Source organism: Balaenoptera acutorostrata, chromosome 4 (assembly GCF_949987535.1).
Source record: "Balaenoptera acutorostrata chromosome 4, mBalAcu1.1, whole genome shotgun sequence".
Taxonomy (NCBI): Eukaryota; Metazoa; Chordata; class Mammalia; order Artiodactyla; family Balaenopteridae; genus Balaenoptera; species Balaenoptera acutorostrata.
Window position 1 is genome coordinate 93336697 of NC_080067.1, and position 25400 is coordinate 93362096.

Consider the following 25400-nt stretch of genomic DNA (forward strand, 5'->3'; position numbering starts at 1 on the left):
GGTAAGGTTCTGTATATAACATAATGAGAGAGCTCACATCAATTCGTTGATGGATGGGGTGGGGTATGAGAGGAAAATCAAAATCAGGAGTAAGTATCAAGGATTTCATGCCCTGAGCAAATGTAAGGATGGAGCTACCAATAACTGAAAAGGCAAACAAAGACTGCTGGAGAAAGAGATTCGGTGGCAAGAGGCAGAAGAAAGATGAGGAACTCAGTTCTGAATGCATATTATACTTCTATATAGGAGGTTAATGATCACTAAGAGGCAGTGGGACACACAAGTCACGAGTACTGGGAAATGGACCCTGAATACCAAAGATATAAATTTAACATATCACCAATAGATAAGATGCCAAAATTGAGCCTTGATATTTAAATGATTACATAATTAGAACACATTGAGCCTAGGATTTACAAGTAATATCCCACACCAAATTTTGTACAACAGAAATAAAAAGTAATCGGTCCTTAGGTAACCACATTTTAAATATGGATTTCCTGTGGCTTTAAGATTCCCCTTTTTTTTTTTTTAAATAAAAAAATCTCTAAGGGAAGAAAGAGAGACTAATATACTAATAGATTTACACCAAAGCACCGCTGTTGGCAGAAAGGACTAGCTAGAGATGTACAAAGCTCTAATCTTCTTGTGAGATACATGCCAAAAAAAAATTGTGTCTCTATCATGTGCCAGGCACTAAGTGCTGAGTATACAGTAATAAAAAAAAAGCAAACACAAATTGTTTAAATATGAAGATAGATAATGGGTAAATAAATAAGCATACAACTACAAACTGTGGTAAATACCATGAGAAAATAATATGGGAAACTGTTCTTAGATTCAGTGATCACAGAAGGACTAAGAATGTAACATTAATGCAAGCTTAAAATTTCTCTAAAATCATGGAAAAGAATCTGAAAAAGAATATATATCTATACATATATAAAACTGAATCACTTTGCTGTATACATGAAACATTATAAATCAACTATACTTCGATTTAAGAAAATTTAGTTTTAGACTGAACAGAGAAAAAAATCTTAACTACCTATTATCTAATTACCATACAAACCTCCATTTCTCAAGATTCTCTTCCTTTTTCCTCTAACTTCCCATTTGTTAGACACAAAGATTGCTACATTCTTATAGTCAGGAGGGAGACGTTTAAAATATTTATATAATTTTTATAAATAAGCATTCCATTGATAATTTATTATTTATAGCTACACCCAGGAAAAATATATTTTTAGCTCCAACTATGTTTTGTAAATACCCAAATATATACTCAAACTGATAAAAACATTCACAGTGAAACAAATGGAATGCATAAAATCTAAGTTCTTAGTGGTTTATGGACTGACCATAAAACACATCTTAAATTTTATTTCATTGGAACATTTTCAGTAGCATTCCTACTTCACCTCTCAGTAACTCTATATGGTATAGCCTCATATTGAGTGACAATGATATTTAATAAGAAGGTCATCAAAATTGATATCCCATTTTATTTATTAGACACATGTGCAGAGTAGCTTACCAAAAACAAACAAAAAAATCCAACATTTATTCTTGGTGTAAATACGAAAGAACCTAGAAAGGTACACACTACCAATAAAAAGAATATCTAATACTATTTAACTGAAAAATTAGCTATAGGCATATGGTCTTAAAATGTATATGAACTTATTGCAGAGACATTTTGCCATTTTTTAAGTAATAGAATGCCACTTTACATATGTATTTTCAGGTAGAGTTGCTTTATTATATCTCTTTTAGATTATTTGGAAAACCTCACACTGAGGAATATGTATCTACCTTCACAAGTATAAATTACTGCCTAGATCATAGTGTTATTGTTATGATTGTTGTTACAGAAATAATTTAAGTAACTCATTTTGTGAATAAATAGTAACTTACCTGAAATATAGATGACCTTTTGATCACTTCTTTGACCAAGGGAATTGGTCACTTTACAGACATAAACACCAGAATAATTGAAAGTCAGTGGATGGACAAAATGAAGAGTATTGTCTGAAGCCAATAAACCATCAGGCCACTGTCCATCCAACCTATATTTTAAAAGGCACAAAATTACTTTAAATATCTTCAGATTCTATTGATTGACAGCTATTTAAATAAGACATTATACTTCCTAGTTGTCAGTGAAAGAATCAGTATCCTTTAGGTAAAAGTCACTATGAAATAAAAGCACACGTTATGAATTTTCATTTTAATAGAGATGAATTAATTGATAAACTCCATTAAGAATACCCATTCTTTCAAAATATCAATTCATATCAATTCATATAAGTGAAGCTAGGCTAACGTATTAGAGGGAATAGGAGGGAAGGAGAGAAAAAAATATGTGATTTTTAAAGAATTATATTTGGAAAACTGGAAAATTAGAAATATATATTATTTGAAGATATACCCATAGTATCAAAAGAATTAAAATAATTCTCAGTGAATTATGAATCTATACATGATATATCTACAACTTTCTTAATGAAAAGTCATCATTTTAGTACATGATAATGGTTTAGCACCTTCTGTAACATATTTAAACAGCAACATTTAATACTGAGCAAATAAATCTATACTGTGCCCTATCCAAAGATGGTTAATTTCTAAAGCACCAACAAGGGTCTTCTTATAAAATAATTTCATTCATAAGGTAGGCATCTGTGACAACAAAAACCAATGCAACTTTGGTATCAATAATAACTCTTTTTAAATGGTTTCTCTACTAATTGGGTTAAAAGGTCCTATCTGGTGTACATATTATTATAAACCATAATAGGAATAAAATCCCACTATAAGAACTCTAAAACCATTCATTGCAATGGAACTAAGTATACTGTTATACCTCATTTTTCCAACCTTAGGGTATACCCCATGGGGGGAAAAAAACCAATAGGTCTTTATTTTGAAAGTGTTTTTACAGCCCATAAATTATTTTTTAAGATAAGAGGATAAAAAGTGAAGTAAACCCAGGCACTCAACTACTACTATAGTTTGAGCTACGCAGATTTTCAAAAAGTGCATTCACTCATTCACTCAGCCATCCATTATTTAATTACTAAGAACTTACTATTTACCATACTCTGCTCTGCTGGTGTTGCTGAAATGCACAGGTAAATAAGATTTGGTCCTTGCTTTCAATGATCTAAGCACATTAGTAGGAGACCAACAACTAATTACAAAGGGAATAAGAACATAGAACAATGAAAAGGTAGAAAGAAGCAAATCAACACTGGAGAACAGATGGAAGGATTCTGGTCTGTGATCTCAAGTGCATAAAAGAACAATCAGTAAAATCTTTTACAGTTGCTCTGACTTTAATTTAGCATTGAAGGATAAAGGTAATAGTCTTACATGGTTTAAAGAACAAAAACAAAAACCCCATATCTTCTTCTTAAGAGGACTTTGGAAAGAACATTTTTACAAGCATCAGCTTTCAAAAGGTAAACCCTTTTTCTAGGAGTATAAGAATGAATATGAAGTCTATGTATCTTACCAGTTAGCTCTGTACTTTGGGCCCAAAATTCTAACCCCTTTAATTCTGAGAAATATAAAAATGGCTTATAATCCTTTAAAGTTGTTTATTCAAATAAGCTAGAAAAATCTAAATATCATATTAAACTCACAACAAATGACATGCTAAGCACCTTCCATGCTCCTGTACCTATGTTACATGATTTATATTCAATGTCTCTACCCTCACAAAAACTCTATGGGGTACCATTATCAATGAGGATACAAAGGATTAGAAAGGTTAAATAACTTATTCAAAAAAGACATCTCCAGGTACAGACACCAGGATAAGAACTCAGAATTGTATGACTTTTAGAAATACCCTATCACACATCTTAACCAATGCCTTCTTCCCACTTTGAAGAAAATGTAAATGGAAGGTCTTCTCTACTTTTAAAACTTTATCTTTGTTTAAAGACAACAGATTGACCAAATATACTCTTTCCTTGCACCCACAAAATACCACCTAAAGTAAGATTAAAGGAATGAAAAAACTATTAAAAACCAACACGGAGAAAGAGAACAGGAGGTAGAATTCATCAGATGTTTCAACTAACTTTTAGAAGACAGAAAACAGATGGGGAAAACAATATATGCTTTAGGCCAATGTTTCCCAATCAGGAGTAATTCTGTCTCCAGGGGACATACCTGGTATGTCCTGAGACAGTTTTGGTTGTCACAACTGGGGGTGGGGGGAGTATGTGCCGCTAGCTGTAGAGAATAGAGGCCAGGGATGCCACTAAACATCCCACAATTCACAAGGCTGCCTCCAACAACAAAGATTTATCCAGCCCAAAATGTCAACAGTGCCAAGACTAAAAAGCTCTGCTTTTGGCTGAAGAAGTGCTTGCAGGAGGCATATGAATGAGGAAGCAGCCAATGTGGTCCACTGAACCCAAGATCTGGACTTTGACTCACTGTACTGCAGAAGGCCAGAGTGAGGCAGAGGGCTAAAAATAAGGAGATCAGTTGAAAGTTGAAAAAACAAAAAAACAGACTCCTCTCAACTGTGTACAGAAACCAGGCATTTATGTTTTAGGCAAAATAATGAAGGTTAAATTCAATAAATAAACTGAATGGCCATGAAAAAAAGAATTCTACTCTTCAGTAACTGATATCTGAAGCTCCCCCAGTGAAATAAACTCCTCTCTAGTTGATCATTCAAAGTGATAGACCCAGTAAGTACTCCCCACTTAAAATAAAATGCTGAAGAGTTTCCACTCAGCATTTTATTTTAATGCATCACTGTGAAATGACTGGACAACTGAGAAAATTAAGAAATATCTACAAAATGAAAGACCAAACAAACAAAAAAAAGAACCTGGAGGAAAAAAGAAACAATACGTAAGACGCAGAAAAAACTCTGCAGAGGAAATAATTCTAGTATCTCTAGGAAGAAACAAGAAGATACTACATCCATAAAATACGAAAAGGATGCTATGAAAATGAACAGAGAATAAGAAAACACTCTTAGAAACCGAAAATATGTCAATAGAAAATTTTCAATCAGTGGAGCAGAGGGATCGAGGAAATCTTGGAAGAACAACAAAAACTGAAAACTAAGTAAGAAAGAATGTTTAGTATACAATAAATAGGAATTCCAGTACAAACAAACAAACAAAAAAGCAGCGTTAATGACCAAGGGAAAAAAAAAAGAAGAAAAGAATAAGAAAGAAGAGAAGAGAAGCGAAGAGAATCCACAGTTGACAGATACAATTCTCTAGACTGAGAAGGTGTGGGGTGTGGGGGGAGGGGTGCAAACACTGAGAAATATGAACGTAAACCTCAGTATAGCAGTTTGAAATTCCACAGATAAAGAGAATTAAGGATATTCAGATAGTAAACTACACAACTAAAAAGAAGCAATTATTAGCCTCAGGAAAAACAAACAGCTTTAGAAACAAAAGAAAACAAAATTCCAGTATACTACTTAACTCTCAGTAAATAATATTTACCTGTCATAGGGAGGCAACGATTACACAGTTTATTTCAAAGTAGCTTAATTTCATTGGGACAATGAAGGTCAGGAATATGTATATGAGTATGTTTATGTGTGAAGGGATAGATATAGAATTAAATTTTCATTTTCATAATAAGAAGTCAATAGACAGTGTTAAAGATTAGTAAATTAAGAAGCAGCAGTTTAAGACCGATGATGATAAACACCAGAAGGAATTGCTAACGTCGCCAAAGTAGCCTCCGAGGAACAGAATCGCGGGGGCCGGAAGGTGGGGAGAGGTGGGGCAGAAAAATACTCAGAAACTCTTAATTTAATTTCCAGCTCTTAGAGTAATCATATATTACACTGATAAAAACAACTTCCAATATGCATTTAAGAATACTTTTGACTTTTAAATAATTTCTCTTTAGAAGGATCTAACATTATTACCTGCTCCACACAGATTTGAAGGGTGGTGGATTTGCATCAGCATTACACTTGAGATTAACACCTTTTCTTCCTACAAACCAGTTTCCATCATAGCCTGTTACTGAAACCTCAGGAGCGTCTATAAAATAAATGCATTACACAACAGATTATCTTTTGTTAATGATAGATGCAATACACAACGATAAAGCATTAACATAATACACAACTTTAGAAGTGGTGTATTTTCCTTCTCTCATATACATAAGAAATAAGGAATACAATACTCAGTAAATACTGGTTGACTAAAAGAATGATTGAATGAATGGACAATGAGCACCGAACACTAGGCAGCTATAAGCATGTACAATTCTAGTTATTATGGACACAATGTAAGAATATTCACAAACCTATAATCACCAAAAGCAAAATGTAAGAGTCCTGTTATGAAATACGCAGAGGTTTATGAACAAAGAAAATATAGTTGGATGAGACATGGCATTTAAGTACCAAGTCACTATATAAAACTGTCTTTAAAGAAATGTTTAATTCAAAAGGAAATATCCCCTAAGAGATATCAAGTCAATTACAAAAAAAAAAAAAAAAATTAAGATTCCTTATATTACAATTAATTAATATCCTTTGGGCATGTAGAGATGTGACAAACTTTCTAAGACTATAATCACAACTAAAGTAAATTATCTGAGGCCTCAACTGTTCTAAAACATTAAATTTTTATTCACAGCCTAAAAGTACCCAAAGGTCTTTTAGCATATGCGTAATATAATTAGCTAAATGAGCAATTATCCACATCTACCATCAATATAAATTTATACCTTCAAACTGTAAAATCCAATACTAATCATTCATTCAACCACCACTGTTTAGCTCCTATTAAGTGACAGGCACTGTTTTAGATGTTTAGTATACATATAGACTCTGTATTCACAAAACTTATATTCTAAGGGTAACAGGAAAGATGACATTTTAAAAAATTTAACTAAAATCCGTTATGAGGGCAAAGAAGGAAAAGAAAAGGATACTAGGAGAAAAGATAAAGAAATGCTATTTCTGTATGGTACAGGGACGTTCCACCCTTCTGTGAGCTATACAAGTAAACTAGATAAAGAGTACATGGCCAGATGGGAAGTTAGAGAGAGACCAGGTCAGTCTTTAACTCTGCAGGGAAGCCTGAAGTCAATCAAGCAAGGTTTACAGAAAAAGTAGTAAAAAATTAAACTTTTTATACTAAGGTACAATTACCTTAATAATTAAAAATAAAAAATGTCTGCCTTTTATAAATACAAAGAATTAACAAACATTTTTTCTACCTTAAAATTGGTAATAAAAAATGTTACTGAAAGAACAGTACAGATATCTGTGAGTTTAAGTTATTTTCAAAGGAGGAGAAAATAGGTAGTAAAGTATCCCCAAAGAATACCTCCAAATTTTGAGATATGAATTTTGGATATAAGATTTTATCTCCTTAAGCTTTGTTTACATGTTTCAGAGGGCCCAATTAACAGGAAAAAAGAATACTCTGAGAACATTTTAGGAGTAGGCCACTAAATCTAAACCATAATTATAAAGTTTTACATCAGGAGAAATATTTTTACACATTTAGAATTTCATTCAGGCAAACAAAAAATAATAGTATAAATAACTGAAGAAAATTTCAGTCATTATTAGACACAGGGAAGAAAAAATATATATGAGAAAAATATTAATGGTACTTACAACCGGGATGTAAATTTTAAAAGAAAAAGGAAAAGTTAAAAGTATGTAAAAGCAAGAAAGAAAAAGAAGAAAAATTTTCTTTGGAGTCTCCAAATAAGTGAGGAGAAAAGAAGGTACAGTCAGCCCTCTGTGTCCATGAATTCAGCATCTGTGGATTCAACCAACTGTGGTTGAAAAATATTCAGAAAAAAAAATTCTACAAAGTTCAAAACAGCAAAACTTGAATTTGCTGCATACCAGCAACTATTTCCATAGTATTTACATTGAATTTATAGCTATTTACATAACATTTACATTGTATTAGGTATTATAAGTAATCTAGAGACTATTTAAAGTACATGGGAGGATGTGTGTAGATTACATACAAATACTGATACTATGCCATTTTATATAAAGGATTTGAGCATCCTCAGATCTTGGTAACTGAAGGAGTCCTGGAACCAATCCCTCATGGATACCGAGGGACTACTACTAGGACTGTATTTGCACTCAAGAATACAATGGTAATAACAGCCATGTAAGACAGCTTCTCAAGTTTAACCCTATAAATGTTTAAAAAGATCCTTAGAATTAGTTTTAAAAACCATTAATTATATCAAGTGTAATGAATATGTGTAAATTAAAATGCCATGAATGTCATATCAAAAAAAACAAAACAATAACAACAAAAAACAGGACATTTCCTTCAAAAACCTACCTAGATTTATGATCTGTGCATGGATGGAAATGACACCAGAACCTAAACACTTCTCCTAATTTTATCTTTAACCTACTTAATTTTCATTATCTTTGCTATATGCTATCTGCACCATCACTTTTTCTCTTGCTCAAAATTTTAAAATGCTACACAAAGAATGTATCAAAAATGAGAAACTTTATAGAAGAGGGGAAAGTATATACACACACACGTACATATCCACACAAACATACACACAAGAGAGTATCCCTTAACCAAAAAATAAAAGCACAAGATGGGCCAGGTTTGAACCTTATCTAAGATTATTATTATCCCAACGATGACTCTGTTTTACCTTTATGAGGATCTTACAACATGATCAATAAAATCAGACTAGAAATAATACTGAAAAAACACAAATTTTCAAACGAATTAAAATGCATCTAGGAAGTAAAAGATCCTTGCTGAAAACATCATGGGTAGCATCAATAAAAATGAATAACAGCTAAATTAACTGGATTGGAGAAGGAGCTGTTTTTTGCCAAGTATTGCACATTCTGAGGTATAAATTTCCACAATTCGCCTAAGTCTAGCTTATTTTTAAGGTCTAAAAAGGACAAGGCTAAATAATTTTAAGTTGGACAGCAACTTTAAAATCACTGTCTGTCTTTACAAACATAAATATGTTCTGGTTAAATGAAATTTCCATGAAAATATTCTTTTTTTAATTAAGAAAAAATGTCAACAAGGAAAATCTATAACAATATCTGAATATTAAATATTCAAACTAAAGACAGCTTGATACAGAATTATGTCAAAGGGAGAAAATTAAAATAAAATGCATGATGTTCAAAAGGCAAATGTTACTCTTTACTTACACTGTATGTCTAATATGAAAGAATATCGGATGTCCTTTTCCAAGGCTGGATGTTTTACAACACAAGTAATCCGCCTTCCTCTAGCAAATCTGGTAGGAAAAAGCTTGTATTGGCTGACAATTGTTGCTGTTTCATTTGGAAAAGAAGTCGTAGTGGATTCCATTTCGCCAAGATCACCTTCCCAATCAATATGTGCAACTGGTTTTCCAGTGGCTGCGATACAAATGGCTGCTACTGTTTCATTTCCTCCATCAATTAAAGAATCTGGCCCTTTTATCAGGCTCACAGTGGGTTCAACTGTTTAAATTTAAAAAAATTAGTTACATTTCAATCAAAAGCATATTTACTCCTTCCAAGCCACAACTAGCCATATTTCATAAACTTAGAGACAACTGCATATAAAATACACACACACTAAATGACAACACCAGTTGAATTCTTGGAACGAGATCATGAACCAGGCCAAACAAAAAGCAAGACTTTACATAACCATCACAAAGACGGCTCTCCTTGGTAAAGATACACTTTTCTTTACAGGGACAAATGAGTTTTCCCCAAAATTAGTATATAAAAAAAATTCCTGCAAATTTGATCGTAATTTCCATTAAGAGATTAAAGGTACTACTACTCTGAAAGGAGATTAAAGGTACTATTACTATTACACTATTAAGCCCGTGGCACACGGGCTTAGTTGCTCTGCGGCACGTGGGATCTTCCTGGACCAGGGCTCGAACCCGTGTCCCCTGAATTGGCAGATGGATTCTTAACCACTACGCCACCAGGGAAAAGAAAATGCGGTTTTAATATATAATGCTTCAATTTGCAGCAAAAATGTTTACAACACATTTAATACAGGTACTGTTAAAATGTAATGTCACTAACAGTTTATTGAAATGTACGTGCTACCTACCTTTATCTGGTATAAGAAAGCTCCTCAGCAGGGGAAGTAACCTTAATGTTAGACCCCTTTAATCCACCCTCCATATATATGCTAGCTATCTCTTCATATTTTCCAGCAAATTTTATATGCTCCTTTCTGTGTAAATTCCTGAGTACTCACCGTCATGAATTCTTTGGCTCAAGCCTATAGGTTACTGTGTGCATTAAGTTTTTAATCTAAAAGACTTTTTTTCATTTCCAAAATTTCTAATTGGTTCATTTTTTAAATATTTTTTGTCTCAACTTTCTGTTCCTGAGATTTATGTGGGATCATTTAGCCTTAGATTATTATTTTGCAATTCTTTTTTTTTACTTTTTACTTTTAGATCATTTAGATTTGCATGCAATTGTATAAATTATTAGTTTTAACTACTGTATGGTTCATTTACTGTTGGACACTGGTGCTATTTCCTGTTTGGTACAAACAATTTTATAAGAAACATTTTCATTCATGTATCTTGGTATATCTGTATAAAAGTTCCTGTAGTTTATCCCTTGGTACTATGTTTATTTCCATTATTTACCAGATAGTGCCAAAAAGCTTTCCAAAGTACCAATTTACTCCCAATCTTAGCACTCTGGTTGGTCCAACATACCCACTACAGTTGATACTGTCAGACTTCTCAATGTTTGCCAACCTTGTAAGTATGTAACAGCATATCATTGAAACCTTGTTTCTAATTTCTCAGATTATGAATGACATTAAGAATCTTTTCTTGTTTATGAGCCATTTGGAATTTCTTCTTCTACAAAATAGCTATTAAAGCCAATTGTTTTTTTCTTACTGATTTGGGAGAGTCCTTTTCTGATTATATGTGAAAATATCTTCCACCAGTTTAGGGCTTGTCTCTTTACCCTATGGTGTGTTTTGATGAGCAGAAGTTTTTAATTCAAATGCATAAAATTTATCAGTTAACTGCTTTTATATACAGGCACACCTCATTTGATTGCACTTTGCTGTACTGTGCTTCATTAATATTGCATTGTTCACAAATAGAAGGTTTGGGGCAACCCTGCATTGATCAAGTTTATCAGCTGTTTTTCCAACAGCATTTGCTCACTTCCTGTCTCTGTCACATTTTGGTAATTCTCACAATATTTCAACCTTTTCCTTTATTATTATATGTGTTACGATGATCTGTGATCTTCAATGTTACTACTGTAAAAATATTACAACTGGATGAAGACTCAGATGATGGTTAGCATTTTTTAGCAACAAAATGTTTTTTAAATTAAGGTATGTACATTGTTTTTAAAGACATAATACTATTGTATCAAAGCTACAATAAGGTATCACCTCACACCAGTCAGAATGGCCATCATTAAAAAAATCTACAAACAATAAATGCTGGAGAGGGTGTGGAGAAAAGGGAACCCTCTTGCACTGTTGGTGGGAATATAAATTGATACAGCCACTATGGAGAACAGTATGGAGGTTCCTTAAAAAACTAAAAATAGAACTACCATATGACCCAGCAATCCCACTACTAGGCGTATATCCTGAGAAAACCATAATTCAAAAAGAGTCTGTACCAGAATGTTTACTGCAGCACCATTTACAATAGCCAGGACATGGAAGCAACCTAAGTGTCCATCGACAGATGAATGGATAAAGAAGATGTGGCACATATATACGATGGAATATTACTCAGCCATAAAAAGAAACAAAACTGAGCTATTTGTAGTGAGGTGGGTGGACCTAGAGTCTGTCATACAGAGTGAAGTAACAGAAAGAGAAAAACAAATACCGTATGCTAACACATATATATGGAATCTAAAAAAAAAAAAGTGGTTCTGAAGAACCTAGGGGCAGGACAGGAATAAAGATGCAGACGTAGAGAATGGACTTGAGGACACGGGGAGGGGGAAGGGTAAGCAGGGACAAAGTGAGAGAGTGGCATGGACATATATACACTACCAAATATAAAACAGATAGCTAGTAGGAAGCAGCCGCATAGCATAGGGAGATCAGCTCCGTGCTTTGTGACCACCTAGATGGGTGGGATAGGGAGGGTGGGAAGGAGACGCAAGAGGGAGGGGATATGGGTATGTATGTATACACATAGCTGATTCACTTTGTTATACAGCAGAAACTAACACATCATTGTAAAGCAATTATACCCAATAAAGATGTAAAAAAAAAGACATAATAATATTGCACACTTAACAGACTATAGTACAAACATAATTTTTTTTTTTTTTTCAAACATAATTTTTATAACACTGGGAAACCAAAAAATTCACGTGACTGTTCTACTGTGATATTCACTTTATTGCAATATTAGTTTTATTACAGTGGTCTAGAACTGAACCCACAATATCTCCAAGGTATGTTTGTACTAAGAATTACCTGTCTACTTCGAGGCCAAATTACTATATGTATCACATAGTACTTTGGCCTTGAAGTAGACCAAATTTCTTGTTCTCTGCAGAAATTTAATAGATTGACTTGTCCTCTGCAGAAATTTAAGAGATTGACTTATCCCTTCAAATGGTAAGCACTGTTGTTTAACAGTCTGTGTCCGATAATTCCAACATCTCATGCAGGTCTGTTTCTGTTGTCTTGTTCGCGCTGGCTGCTGCTTGTGGGGTCTTCTTTACTTGTATGCCTGGTTATTCACGCAGATGATATCCTTGAGTTTGAATAATTAAGGTAGAAATAATTTGAGGCTTAGAATGCAGTACCTTTCTGTGTTTTCTTCTGCTAAGCTAGCTCCTGAGAACACTATCCAGTGCAGGATCTCCTTAATTTCAGACTACCCAAGCAATATAAACCAGGCCTAGAAGTCTCTAAGAAGACTGGTTTACTACAGGTGTACTATTACTCTGAAAACGTTAAGCCTTTGGGTACCAGGAGCATATAAGAAAGGTTATTAGACATCCCATCTTGAGCAGACTTGCATTCAGATATTCATCTCTCTCACTTCTCAAGGTTCTCAAAATCTTAGTTCATCATCTTAAGTGTCTCTTCTGAATTGTCAAATGTCCCCAAGGTTGAATACAGATTTCAGTTTTCGGTACTAGGTTTATTTCTGTTTCTACCTTCTCTTAGATTTGGTCTAGTTATATTCCTCACTATGTTGTTATTTCTTTGAAGTTGTCAATGGTTTTTTAACATTTCACCTGCCCATCCCCCACCATGGGAGAGTTGGTGTGAATAACCTGTGCCATCAATAGAGGCTTTTATCTTCGAGGAACTTAAAAAATTATCTTAAAGTCAATTTTAAATTGTTATTTCTATTTCTTCTGAAGGGAATCAATCTCCTGGTTGTACACTTCATTTGCTTTCTAAAGTTACTTTTCTCATATTCCCCAACATTTAAAAGTTAACTTCTCTGTACCCTTCCCTGTCTAGTGGTTTTATTGTTGCTTCCTCTTAAGATGCTACCCAATGCCCTGTATACTCTGATTTGGGGGAACATGAAGTTTTCCCAGCCCTGCATTAACCCCAGGATTGTTAAGCCTACTTCTTTCCGTTGGTTCTTTCACCCACCTCAAAAGTTTCCTCTCACATGCACATAGATCAGTACTAAACCAAAGACTTCAGAGGGCCCTTCTGTGGGTCTCTAAAGCACACACATTCTTTCTCTCTCATGTTCCCTTCTTTCCAGTATTCTGCTCCACAAATTCTAATCACCTGTCCAATCTGTCTCTTAAACTCAGTGAGACTAGCATTCTCTACCTGAATTCCTTGTCACTGAGCTGTCACTGGAAACTGCCTAAGGAGGAGGCTGGAGCAATTGTAGAACTCATCTTGTTTATTTTCCTTCTTTCAGGGATCATAATCCTACCATGCCTATTAAGTTGCCTAGTTTTCTTGTTGCTAGAGAGAGAAAGGGTAAATCCAATCCCTGTTACTCCATCATGTGCAGCAGTGGAAATTTTTTTTTTTTTTTAATTATAGAAGTAATATTACTAAAAATTGGAAAAACAAAGAAAACTTATCCACAACTGTAATATCTTAACACAGTCATTATCATATTCTTCCACTTCCTTCTCTTATTTGTTTCTAGTTTCTATATAGATGTAATCATGGCATACCTACAGTTTTGTGGCTCATTTTATTTTCAAGCAATACTTCTCTTGCTGCTTGAAATTTTAACAACTATATAATATCCCATATATCAAGAGGAAGTAACCAATTGTACAACTCTTCTGCTATGGGGCATTTGTTGTTCAGTGTTCCCAAAGCTTTTTGCTATATTACATTCCCTTAATTCAGTTTCTATTACTACTACTCCTTTGAAACTCTAATGTCACTGCCTAATCTATACACTCAATACTTTTCTTTGCCTATTCTCTTTGACTGATTTGGTAAAATTTGATACTTAGTGCAGTTCTTCCCAATCAGTTCCAAAAGAATTAAGTTCTAACGCCTTCAGGTATCTGCTGTAAGTAATGAATTAACTTCTGGGCTATGCATTTAGAATGACAGTAGCTATGTGACAGCCTTCGGAGAACTGAAAAAATGGTCACTGAAATCATTTTCTATATGGCTTGATTCTCACTGTGGGAAAAAGCTGCTAGAGTAATCTTAAAAACTTTTATCTTCTCTTGATATGAATAATATTACTTTGACAGTTTTTCTCAAAGCCATCTTTTTGAACTCATCTCTATTTCTTCCAATCTCTGCCCTAATAAATACTGAGTCTTAGGCCTTCAGTTACTTTTTGTTAAGTCTCTTAAAAACTTTTATCTGATAAACACTACTACCTGGATGATCCCTGATTTTATTTGCTTTTGATACAAAGCTTGACTCTATAGTTTCTAACCACCTACCTGGTATTGTTTGCCTATGTATCCTCCAACTCAATAAGCCAAATGTTGAGTTCATCATCTCATCCTCCCAATCCCCAACATGTTTTTCATTCAGATATGCCCATTTAAATTAATGGTAACATAATTTATTCAATCACTAAGGTTCAAAACCTGTTATTGTTCAAACCTCCCTAGTTTATTATATACAGTCAGTTACAACATTCTGCTAATTTTTCCTTTGTAGTAGCTCCCTTCCTCACTCAAGTGGCAGAAATTAGAAAATTAACTTCAAGCTTTCATGGCCTCATGGCTGAGGCATTATGATTTCAGGACTCTTCATTTCAATCCATCAAAAACACCAGACTCATCATCTTAAATCACAACTTTCATCACATTACTTCTAAATCAGGTCTACGAGTTAGGTATCCCTCTAAGCAAGGTGAGAAGATGGTCAAAGCAGTGTTTCTCAAACTCTACTGTGCATAAAAAGTACTTGGGGATCTTGCTAAAATGTAGATTTATCATTCAACAAGTCTGGGAGGGGTCTGTAATTCTGTATTTCTAACATGCTCCCAAGTGATGCCATTGCTGCTGGTTCATGAACCATGCTTTAAACAGCGAGAATCTGGGACTTCCCTGGTGGTCCAGTGGTTAGGGCTACATGCTTCCACTGCAGGGGGCACAAGTTTGATCCTTGCTCAGGGAACTAAGATCCTGCATGCCATGCGGCGTGGCCAAAAAAAATAAATAAATAAACAGCAAGAATCTGAGAATAAAAGAAGAGAGGTGAGAAGAAGTACAATGCTGTATACTAAGTTTGCATTTCCAGCAATATAAAGCTCAAATTCCCCATCATAATATTTAGATTACTTTAAAGTGGTCCTACTCTACCTTTCTAGCCTTTAATTCTTGTATTTTATATAAATCCTTTGAACAATCAACAAATTACTCAGTGGTCCCGCAGAGGACACTTGGCCATGTTGAGAGACATTCTAACTTGCTGAAACTTAAGGAACTGCTCCTAGCATCTAGTGGGTAGAGGTCATGGATGCTGCTAAACAGTCTACAATGCACAGGACAGCTCATCACAAGAATTCCAGCCCAAAAGTCCAACAATGCCAATTCTGAAGAAACTCTGCCCTAATATATGCTGTTTTCTGCCTCCCCGTGTTGGCTCACTTATTCTCCTCCCTATACTTCTTTCCTTTTTGCCGACCTAAAACCTATCCACCATTCAAGGACTGGCTCAACTACTTTTCTACAAAACATTTCTAAACTACAGAGTTTATTTACCCATTCCTATACCCTACTTAGATAACATTTAGTGTATTACTGCTACATACCAGAAACTCTTATAGGCTTTAGGGATATAAAGTTAAATTTTAAAGTGCACAGTTGTAGTCCACCACAAGTTTATAGTGAAGAAGACATATAATAAGCACTATGCTAATTGCTACAACAAAGATAAGCTCAAGATACAAAGGCAAAAGAGCAAAAAAACCCCATTAAATTGCAGAGGGGTAGATATTTCAAGAATGGCTTCCAAAAGGATGTGGTTTGATGAGTAGCCGTTAAATAGAAGAATCTGGAAGAAAGAGACAGGAGGAAAAAGGTGGCATTCCAGACATAAGAAAACACACATGTAAAAACACAGGTGTTAATGAAGTGTAAATAGTTAATTATGATTATAAAATTTGGGTTGCTGGGAGAAGTAGAGCAAGGAGTGGAATAGATGAAGTTAGAGAAGTAGACCCAGCTAAAAGCGTGACTAGTCTTATACTATCAACAGTCGAGTTTTAAACCATTGAGTGTTGTGTTAATTTAAGGGGAATTACTAAAATTTAAAGCAAAAAGTCTTATTCACGAGTTCTCTCTTCTACATGCGAACTAGTTATCTATTTTTTCTTGACACTGAATTTTTCTGTGACTTTTTTTACCCCAATGGCTTGCACTTGATTTTTCAGATATTTATGCCCTGTCTTCCAATCAAAACAGTACTCAAAAGTATCAATTTTATAAACGTAAGTTATATTTTTCCCACAGCTCTTAGGGCAGGCTCTTAAACATTAAAGCCTTCAAATATTTAATTTTATTTCTATTTTTAAATAGTATTTCTCAACATGAAAAAATATATAACATATTTGGACAAAACTGCTTTCCTGCACATCAGTGACCCTGAAATCATGCCATTAAATATTAGAGGCTGTGTAGTTATTTGGTTCTCCGGAAGCAGACACTGAGATCAAATGAGGAGTACAAAAGGCTTATTAGGGAACAACATCTGGGAGAAAAGTGAAGAAGAAGGATTGAGTAGGGAAAGCTATCAGCAGACCTTACAAAGTCCCTGATAGGCAAACAGGCAGATTCACAGCAAAGACCACCCATTAAAGGAGTTCCACTCTGGGTGGAAATGGCTACAGTTGCTTTTACTCCTTAATCCTCCTTCTAGGATTATAAAAGTACTCACCAGCTATTCCAAATTGGTTTACCTGTCACTGCAGGTGACTATTTTAATGCTAATAAGCTCTTCCTAAATTCTGCTATAAACTTTAATGGTTATCAGATAGGAAAAGGCAGAAGATCTTCCAATGCAAGCAATAGACCAAGATTCAAATAGCTATGCAAATCCACAACAGCAGAAATAAAATCTGATTTGAAAAACAAACATGAGATGTCAATGGCTTTAAGACCACAGTCACTTAAAAAATGGAAAAGCTTATTTAAAGATGGTAATTTAATTAAAGGTTGAAAATTTGAGGGGAAATAATGAAAATAAACGTCAAAGAAACTCAGCTCTTAGTATTATAAATAAAAAACAATCTTTCATGAAGAAAGTAAAATAGATATAAATTACACAGCTTTATATAGATACACAGGTAGATAGGGGCAAGATTTAGTTTAAACTGAGAGTCTAAAATCATAGAATTTTATGACAGAACTTGAAAAAACATATCTGAATTCTTTTATTTTAAACCTACATTTATATATAATTTCAATCATTTTAAGTTCTTGAAAATACTTTTACAATAATCCTCACACCACCACCAAGATATACAATTCAAGTACACCTACCTAATACAGTTACAGTTGTAGAGGACTGAGCATTTCCAAGTGGGAATGTAACAGCTTTGCATATATATTGTCCAGAATCAGAGAATCCTATGTTATGTAGAGTAATTGTTGCATCATTAAGTGAATAGTTTTTAAACAAGACTCTTCCCTGATAGTCTCCTTGAACAGAGAATCCATATTGAGGATGATGAACTGCAACAGTCTGTGCACTTTTGCCATGTATCTTCTCCCATAAAATTTGTGTTATAGTCTCATTTCCTTCAATTAAACACTTCAGCGAAACATTCTTTCCCCATACTGCTGTGACATGTGGCTCCACAATAACTGGTCCAGCTAAGGCACCTAAGGAAAGAGAAAAAAGCATAGTTCTTAAAAATGAAAAGAAGTTACACTAACATATGATGAAATTCCCTCCCTTCCTGTTTTCCTCTCTCCCTTCTTCTCCTTGTGTAAGTATACACACACACACAGAGGCACAGACACTAATGACCAAGTAACAGGAAGGACTGAAAAGAGCTAGATGTTCCCAGGGCTGGATTTAAGACCCAAAGAATGATTCTTAAGTGAATCAAATAATCACCAATATGTGTTGCAGTGGAAAAAGCACTAGATTGGGCCAAGAGTAAGCTTAAGAGCAGGTCCTTCCCCAGTCAAGCCACCAGGTAAGGTCCCAGCCCTAGCTGACACCCTGACTGCAGCCTTGTGAGAGACTCTGAAACAAAGGACCCAGCTGATCTATGCCTAGATTCCTGACCCAAAGAAACTGAGAGGTGATAAATATATGCTGTTTTAATACTATTAAATTTTAGGGTATTTTGTTACTCAGCAACAAATAACTAATACATTTAGGATCTGCCAAACCAAATATACTACCAAAGTTTCTTCCTTTGGAGAGTTCCTCTACCAAAAATCTGTATAAAACACTTCGTTAAAGATAGACCAACTGCCAGAAAACATGAATTTAAAAAACACATATAAATGTGAAATTAAGTTTTTCTATCTCACAGATGAAGAAAAACTATTCTACAAGCAAAAGTTAAAATAAAATGATACCAAACTTCACTTTTATAATACTGATTTCCTTCCTAAAAGCAATGGACGAAATATAAATCATTTTAAGGAACATAGGACTAATACTCATGAATACTAAACTCAAGCAAGATGCTCTTCACTGACAGGTATATTAGAACATATATAACAAATCCTCAGAGAGTTTACAACTCACATACATGTCCTGGCAAAATAAATGCTCAAACTAAGAAGTAAACCAATATAAGCACTTGAATATGGGAACTGTATAAATACCTTTAAAGTTTAGAGTTATGTCTAATTAATATTTTTAAATAAACACAAAAATGCAAAAGGGTATCACTTAAAAAGATAACCAAGAAAAATGTGTTTAAACATATTCAACAGTTCTAAACAACAACAAAACCTTTACACAATATTATCTCCATGAATAATATTTTTTTCTTTTTGGGAGGAAAAAAAAACCATAAATGAATATATTAGATAAATACATACATGGATACATAGATAGATAGACAAATAGATAGTTAGATAAGAGGGCAAACTTTACCACCCAAGAGATGATTGAGGATATTACAAAAAAGGACCGACAATTCACACTGACCATACTTAACAGCTATGGAAGAAAAAGGCTTTCTTTTAGCCACTCCACCAAAAAAGTATCAAGTCCAAAAAAATTTACCATCATTGTTCTTATCATGCTTTCAAGCATAATTACAAAGCTTTTAAAATTTAACCTAAAACATATAAAATATGAAAGTATTCGAATGCATTTTAACAAGCTATCATAAGCCTAGTACCCAAAACTATGCAAATGAAAGGGCAATTTACAAATATTGAAAATTTCATATAATATTATGAAAGAACACACAGCTCTTTATTTAAAGAAAAAGACACAATGACCAAGTAGGATATTCAAGAGTGTAAGGATATTTTTAGATTAGTCATCACACTGAAAGGTCACGTAACTTTCTCATCTGATGCCAAAAAGACATTTAATAGAATTCAATAGTCATTATCTGATTTTTTTGAAAATTAGTTTATTTATTTTTAAATTTTTGGCTGCGTAGGATCTTTGTTGCTGTGCGCAGGCTTTCTCTAGTTGCAGCAAGCAGGGGCTACGCTTTGTTGTGCTGCGCGGGCTTCTCATCGTGGTGGCTTCTTGTTGCGGAGCACGGGCTCTAGGCACGCGGGCTTCAGTAGTTGTGGCACGCAGACTCAGTAGTTGTGGCTTGCGGGCTCTAGAGTGCAGGCTCAGTAGTTGTGGTGCACGGGCTTAGTTGCTCCGCAGCATGTGGGATCTTCCCAGACCAGGGCTCGAACCTGTGTCCCCTGCATTGGCAGGTGGATTTTTAACCACTGTGCCACCAGGGAAGCCCTCATTATCTGATTTTTAAAAAAATAACTAACAACTGAGAAAAGGATTCTTAATAATAAAGTAGATTTTTCTCAAATCAATGGCCATCACAACGCTAAAATTTAAAAGGGGGCATGGTTATTAATGAAAGACCAAGACAAGATGGTGCACTGTCATTATCATCATTCAACTTAGACTAGAAATTCCCATTCAATGAGACAAGAAAAGGAAAGAAGGAAGAATAAGAATAAGAAAGGAACAGACAAAATTATTATTTGAAAAACCTATTACTAGAAAAACCTAAGAAGGCCAAGTAAAGCACTATTAGAACAAATAATGTGGTTGCTTGCAAACCATGCAAACTGTATACAAAATATATATTCATCATGCCATAACAGGTGATAACCTTTACAAATTTACTGTAGAAAAAGTCAATATTTGCAAAATATTAACATTTAAAACACCCATGAATAATGTTGTAAAGAACCTAGAAACCTGAGCAATTAACTTGAGTAAATGGAAGATATGTTCCTGAGAAGAAAGACGTAATACACACTATATAGACGGCAAATCTCTCCATGTTAGCACACAAATTCAATGCAACTGCAGTAAAAACCATGACAAAAGTTCTTGAAACTAAACTAGGGACAATATGTTTAAAAAAAAAAAAAACCACAATAGCACAGTAAAGGGGAGAAAGAATACTAAAGTAAAAATAATAAAAACCTTAATGTCTTAAAACAATTGAAAGTACACAAACAGATCAACATGTAGAATGACATACAATATGTAGTATGTTGTACGAGTGGGGAAATAATGAATTAGTCAAGACATGATGAAAGGACAAGAGCTAATATTTGGAAATAGATCTACCCCTGCTTTACTAAACACACACACACATACACACAAATCCAGATGGATTAAAGATCTAAATGTAAAAAAATGAGCCACATATTCCATATATACTGACAATAATTTTTTGCATATTCTGGAAGATAAACATTAGTTACTCTAAGGAGTGATACTACTAAGCATTAAAGAAAGAACTTTTAGTTTTTACTTTGTGTTCTTCTTTGATGTCAGAATCACAGTAAATAATGTTCAAAATAAAAGCAAATAAAAAATAAACAGAATCATCTTCCTCAGGTGGAGGCAGAAAAGAGATAAGATAAAAGAAGTATTATGGACTGAATGTTTGTGTTCCTCCAAAATGTATATATGAATACGTAACTGGTGGTGGGGTCTTTTTGTGGTAATAAGGTTATATGAGGGCAGGGCCCACAGGCTGGCATTAGTGTCCTCATAAGAAAAGGAAGCGAGAGTAGGGCTCTCTCTCCCTCTCTGTGAGGACAAAGCAAGAAGGTGGCTGTCTACAAGTCAGGAAAGGGTCCTCAACAGGAACTGGATCTGCTTGCACCTTGATCTTGGATTTCTTAAACTCACAGAACTATGAGAAATAAATGTCAGATGTTTAAGCCAACCAGTCTATAGTGTTTTGTTATAGCAATCCCACCTTACTAAGACATTAAGTATCAGAATTAACTCGAAGGGGTAGTGCTAATGATATCTCCTTACAACCTTAAGAATAATGGCTTATGGGGTAGCAATACTCATATCAGGCAGAACAGACTTTAAAAGAAAATCCAGAGCAAAAGACAAAGAAGGACATCATATAATGATAAAGGGATCAATCCAAGAAGCAGATGTAATATTTGTAAACATATATGCAACTAATATAGGAGCACCTAATACGAGCACCTAAATATATAAAGCAAATAATAATAGACACAAAGGAAAAATTGACAAAATATGGTAACAATATGGGATTATAATACCCTACTTACATCAGTGAATAGATCATCCAGACAGAAAACCAATAAGGAAACAGTGGTCTTAAATGACATATTAGACCAGATGAACTTAATAGATATCTACAGAATAGATATCTCATCCCAACACAGAATACACATTCTTTTCAACTGCACATAGAACTTTCTCCAGGAAAGATCACATGCTAGGCCACAAAAAAGGTCTCAGTAAATTTAACAGACTGAAATTATATCAAGCATCCTTTCTGACCACGATGGTATGAAACTAGAAATTAATTACAGAAAGAAAAATGGAAAAAACACAAACATGTGGAGACTGAACAACATGCTACTAAAAACAAATTACAAAAAAAACCCACAATGCGTCCATGAACAAATCAAAGAGGAAATCAAAAAATACCTTGAGACAAATGAAAACAAACACAACTTTCCAAAATCTATGGGACACAGTAAAAGCAGTTCCAAGAAGGAAGATACAAGCCAACCTGAAAAAACAAGAAAAATCTCAAACAACCTAACTTTCCATCTAACAGAATTTAAAAAGAAGACAAAGCCCAAAGGTAGAGAGTAGAAGGAGGAAAATAATAAAGATCAGAGCAGAAATAAATAAAATAGAGACCAAAAAAAAACCCCAAAAAACCCACCAACAGAAAAGACCAATGAAACCAAGAGCTGGATTTTTAAACAGAGAAACAAAAGTTATAAACCTTTAGTCACAATCTTCTAGAAAAAGAGAGTCCAAATAAAATTAGAAACAAAAGAAAAGTTACAGCCAACATCACAGAAGTACAACAAACAATCATAATACCACAAACAGTTATACACCAACAAATTGAACAACCCCCCAAAAATGGATAAATTCCTAGACATTACAATCTTCTAAGACTGAATCAGGAACAAATAAATAGAAAATCTGAACAAACCAATTACAAGTAATGAAATTGAATCAGTAATCAAAAAACTCCAAAAAAAACTAAAGCCCAGGGCCAGACAGCTTCACAGGGCAATTCTATCAAACATTTAAAGAGTCAGTACCTACCCCTCTCAAACTATTCCAAAAAGCTAAAGAGCAGAGAACACTCTGAAACTCATTCTGCAAGGCCAGCTTTACTCTCATACCAAAATCAGAAAAAGACACTACAAAAAAAGAAAACTGCAGACCAGTATCTCTGATGAACACAGATGCAAAAATCCTCAACAAAATATTAGCAAACAGAATTCAACAACACATAAAAAGGACCACACATCATGATCAAGCAGTATTTCAGGATGCAAGGATGGTCCAATATCTGTAAATCAATCAATGTGATACACCACATTAACAAAGCGAAGGGTAAAAAAGCACATGATCATCTCAACAGATGCAAAAAAAAAAAAAAAGCATTTAACATCTATTTATGATAAACTCTCAACACATTTGGTATAGAGGAAACATACCTAAACATAATACAGGACATTTACGACAAACCCACAGCTAATAGCATACTCAATGGTGAAAAGCTAAAAGCTTTTCCTTTAAGATCAGGGACAAAACAAGCATGCACACTCTTGCCACTTCTATTTAACATAATATTGAAAGTCCTAGCCACAGCAATCACACAAGAAGAAGAAATAAAGGCATTCCATTTGGAAAGGAATAAGTAAAACTGTCATTGCAGATGACATGCTGCTATATATAGAAAACACTAAAGTCTCCACCAAAAAAAATTGGAAATAATAGATTCAGTGAAGTTGCAGGTTACATAATCAATATACAAAAACTGGCGGATTTCTATACACAATGACAAACTATCAGAGATAGAAATTAAGAAAACAATTCCATTTACAATTGCACCAAAAAGAATAAAACACCTAGGAATAAATTTAACTAAGGACGGGAATTCCCTGGCAGTCCAGTGGTTAGAGCTACCAAGGGCCCGGATTTGATCCCTGGTCAGGGAACTAAGATCCCACAAGCCGCATGGTGTGGCCAAAAAATTAAAAAATTAATTTAACCTAGAAGGTGAAGACCTGTACGTTGAAAGCTATAAGACACTGATAAAAGAAATAAGAAAAGACACAAATAAATGGAAAGATATCCCTGGTCATGGATTGTTAAAATACCCATACTACCCAAAGCAATCTACAGGCTCAATGCAATTGCTATCAAAATTCCAGCGGCATATTTCACAGAACTAGAACAAATAATCTTAAAATTCGTATGGAACCACAAAAGAACCCTAACAGCCTAAGCAATTAAAAAAAAAAAAAGCTGGAGGGATCACACTCCTTGACTTCTGACTATACTACAAAGCCACAATAATCAGAACACTATGGTACTGGTATAAAAATAGACACATGATCAATGGAACAGAATAGAGAGCCCAGAAACAAACCCACACACAAAAACTCAAAATGGATTAAAGACCCAAATGCAAGACTTAAAAACATAAAACTCCTATAAGAGAGCATAGGCAATACATTCTTTGAAATTAGTCTTAGCAATATTTTTTTGGATCTGTCTCCTCAGGCAAGGGAAACAAAAGCAAAAATAAACAAATGGGACCAAATCAAACTTAAACACTTTTTCACAGTGAAAGAAAGCAACAGAACGAAAACACAACCTACTGAGTGGGGAAAGATATTTGCAAATGGTATGTCCAATAAGGGATTACTATCCAAACTAAACAAAGAACTCATACAACTCAATATCAAAAAACTAAACAACCCAATTAAAACATGGGCAGAGGACCTGGACAGGCATTTTTCCAAAGAAGAAACAGATGGCCAACAAGTACATGAAAAGATGGTCAACATCACTATCATCAAATACAAATGCAAATCAAAACCACAATGAGATATTACCTCACTACTCAGAATGGCTATCATCCAAAAAAACAAAAAATAACAAGTATTGATGAGGATGTGGAGAAAAAGGAACCCTCATGCACAGCTGGTGGAAATGTAAATTGGTACAGCCACTATGAAAAGCAGTATGGGAAGGTTCCTCAAAATATTAAAAATAGAACTACCATATGATCTAGCAATTCCACTCCTGGGTATTTACCTGAAAAAACAAGAGCACTAATTTGAAAAGATATATGCACGCCAATGTTCAAGCAGTATTATTTACAATAGCCAAAACACAGAAACAACTTAAATATCCATAAAGAAGATGTAATACACACACACACACACAAAATGGACTATTAGTTATAAAAAAGAATAAAACTTTGTCATTTGCAAC

General features: G+C 34.2%; 1 protein-coding gene across 3 annotated transcripts in view; it reads right to left on the minus strand.

The window, feature by feature from the left end:
- NECTIN3 (nectin cell adhesion molecule 3) overlaps nucleotides 1-25400 on the minus strand; it is a 146819-nt gene that overhangs the window by 82357 nt on the left and 39062 nt on the right. For all 3 annotated transcript variants that reach the window (XM_057545085.1, XM_057545086.1, XM_057545084.1), the window contains exons 2-5: nucleotides 17960-18301; nucleotides 9191-9487; nucleotides 5924-6041; nucleotides 1918-2069 (exon numbers count right to left, since the gene is read on the minus strand). In XM_057545085.1, the coding sequence (XP_057401068.1) occupies nucleotides 1918-2069; nucleotides 5924-6041; nucleotides 9191-9487; nucleotides 17960-18301 (909 nt within the window). The remainder of the gene's footprint in view (nucleotides 1-1917; nucleotides 2070-5923; nucleotides 6042-9190; nucleotides 9488-17959; nucleotides 18302-25400) is intronic.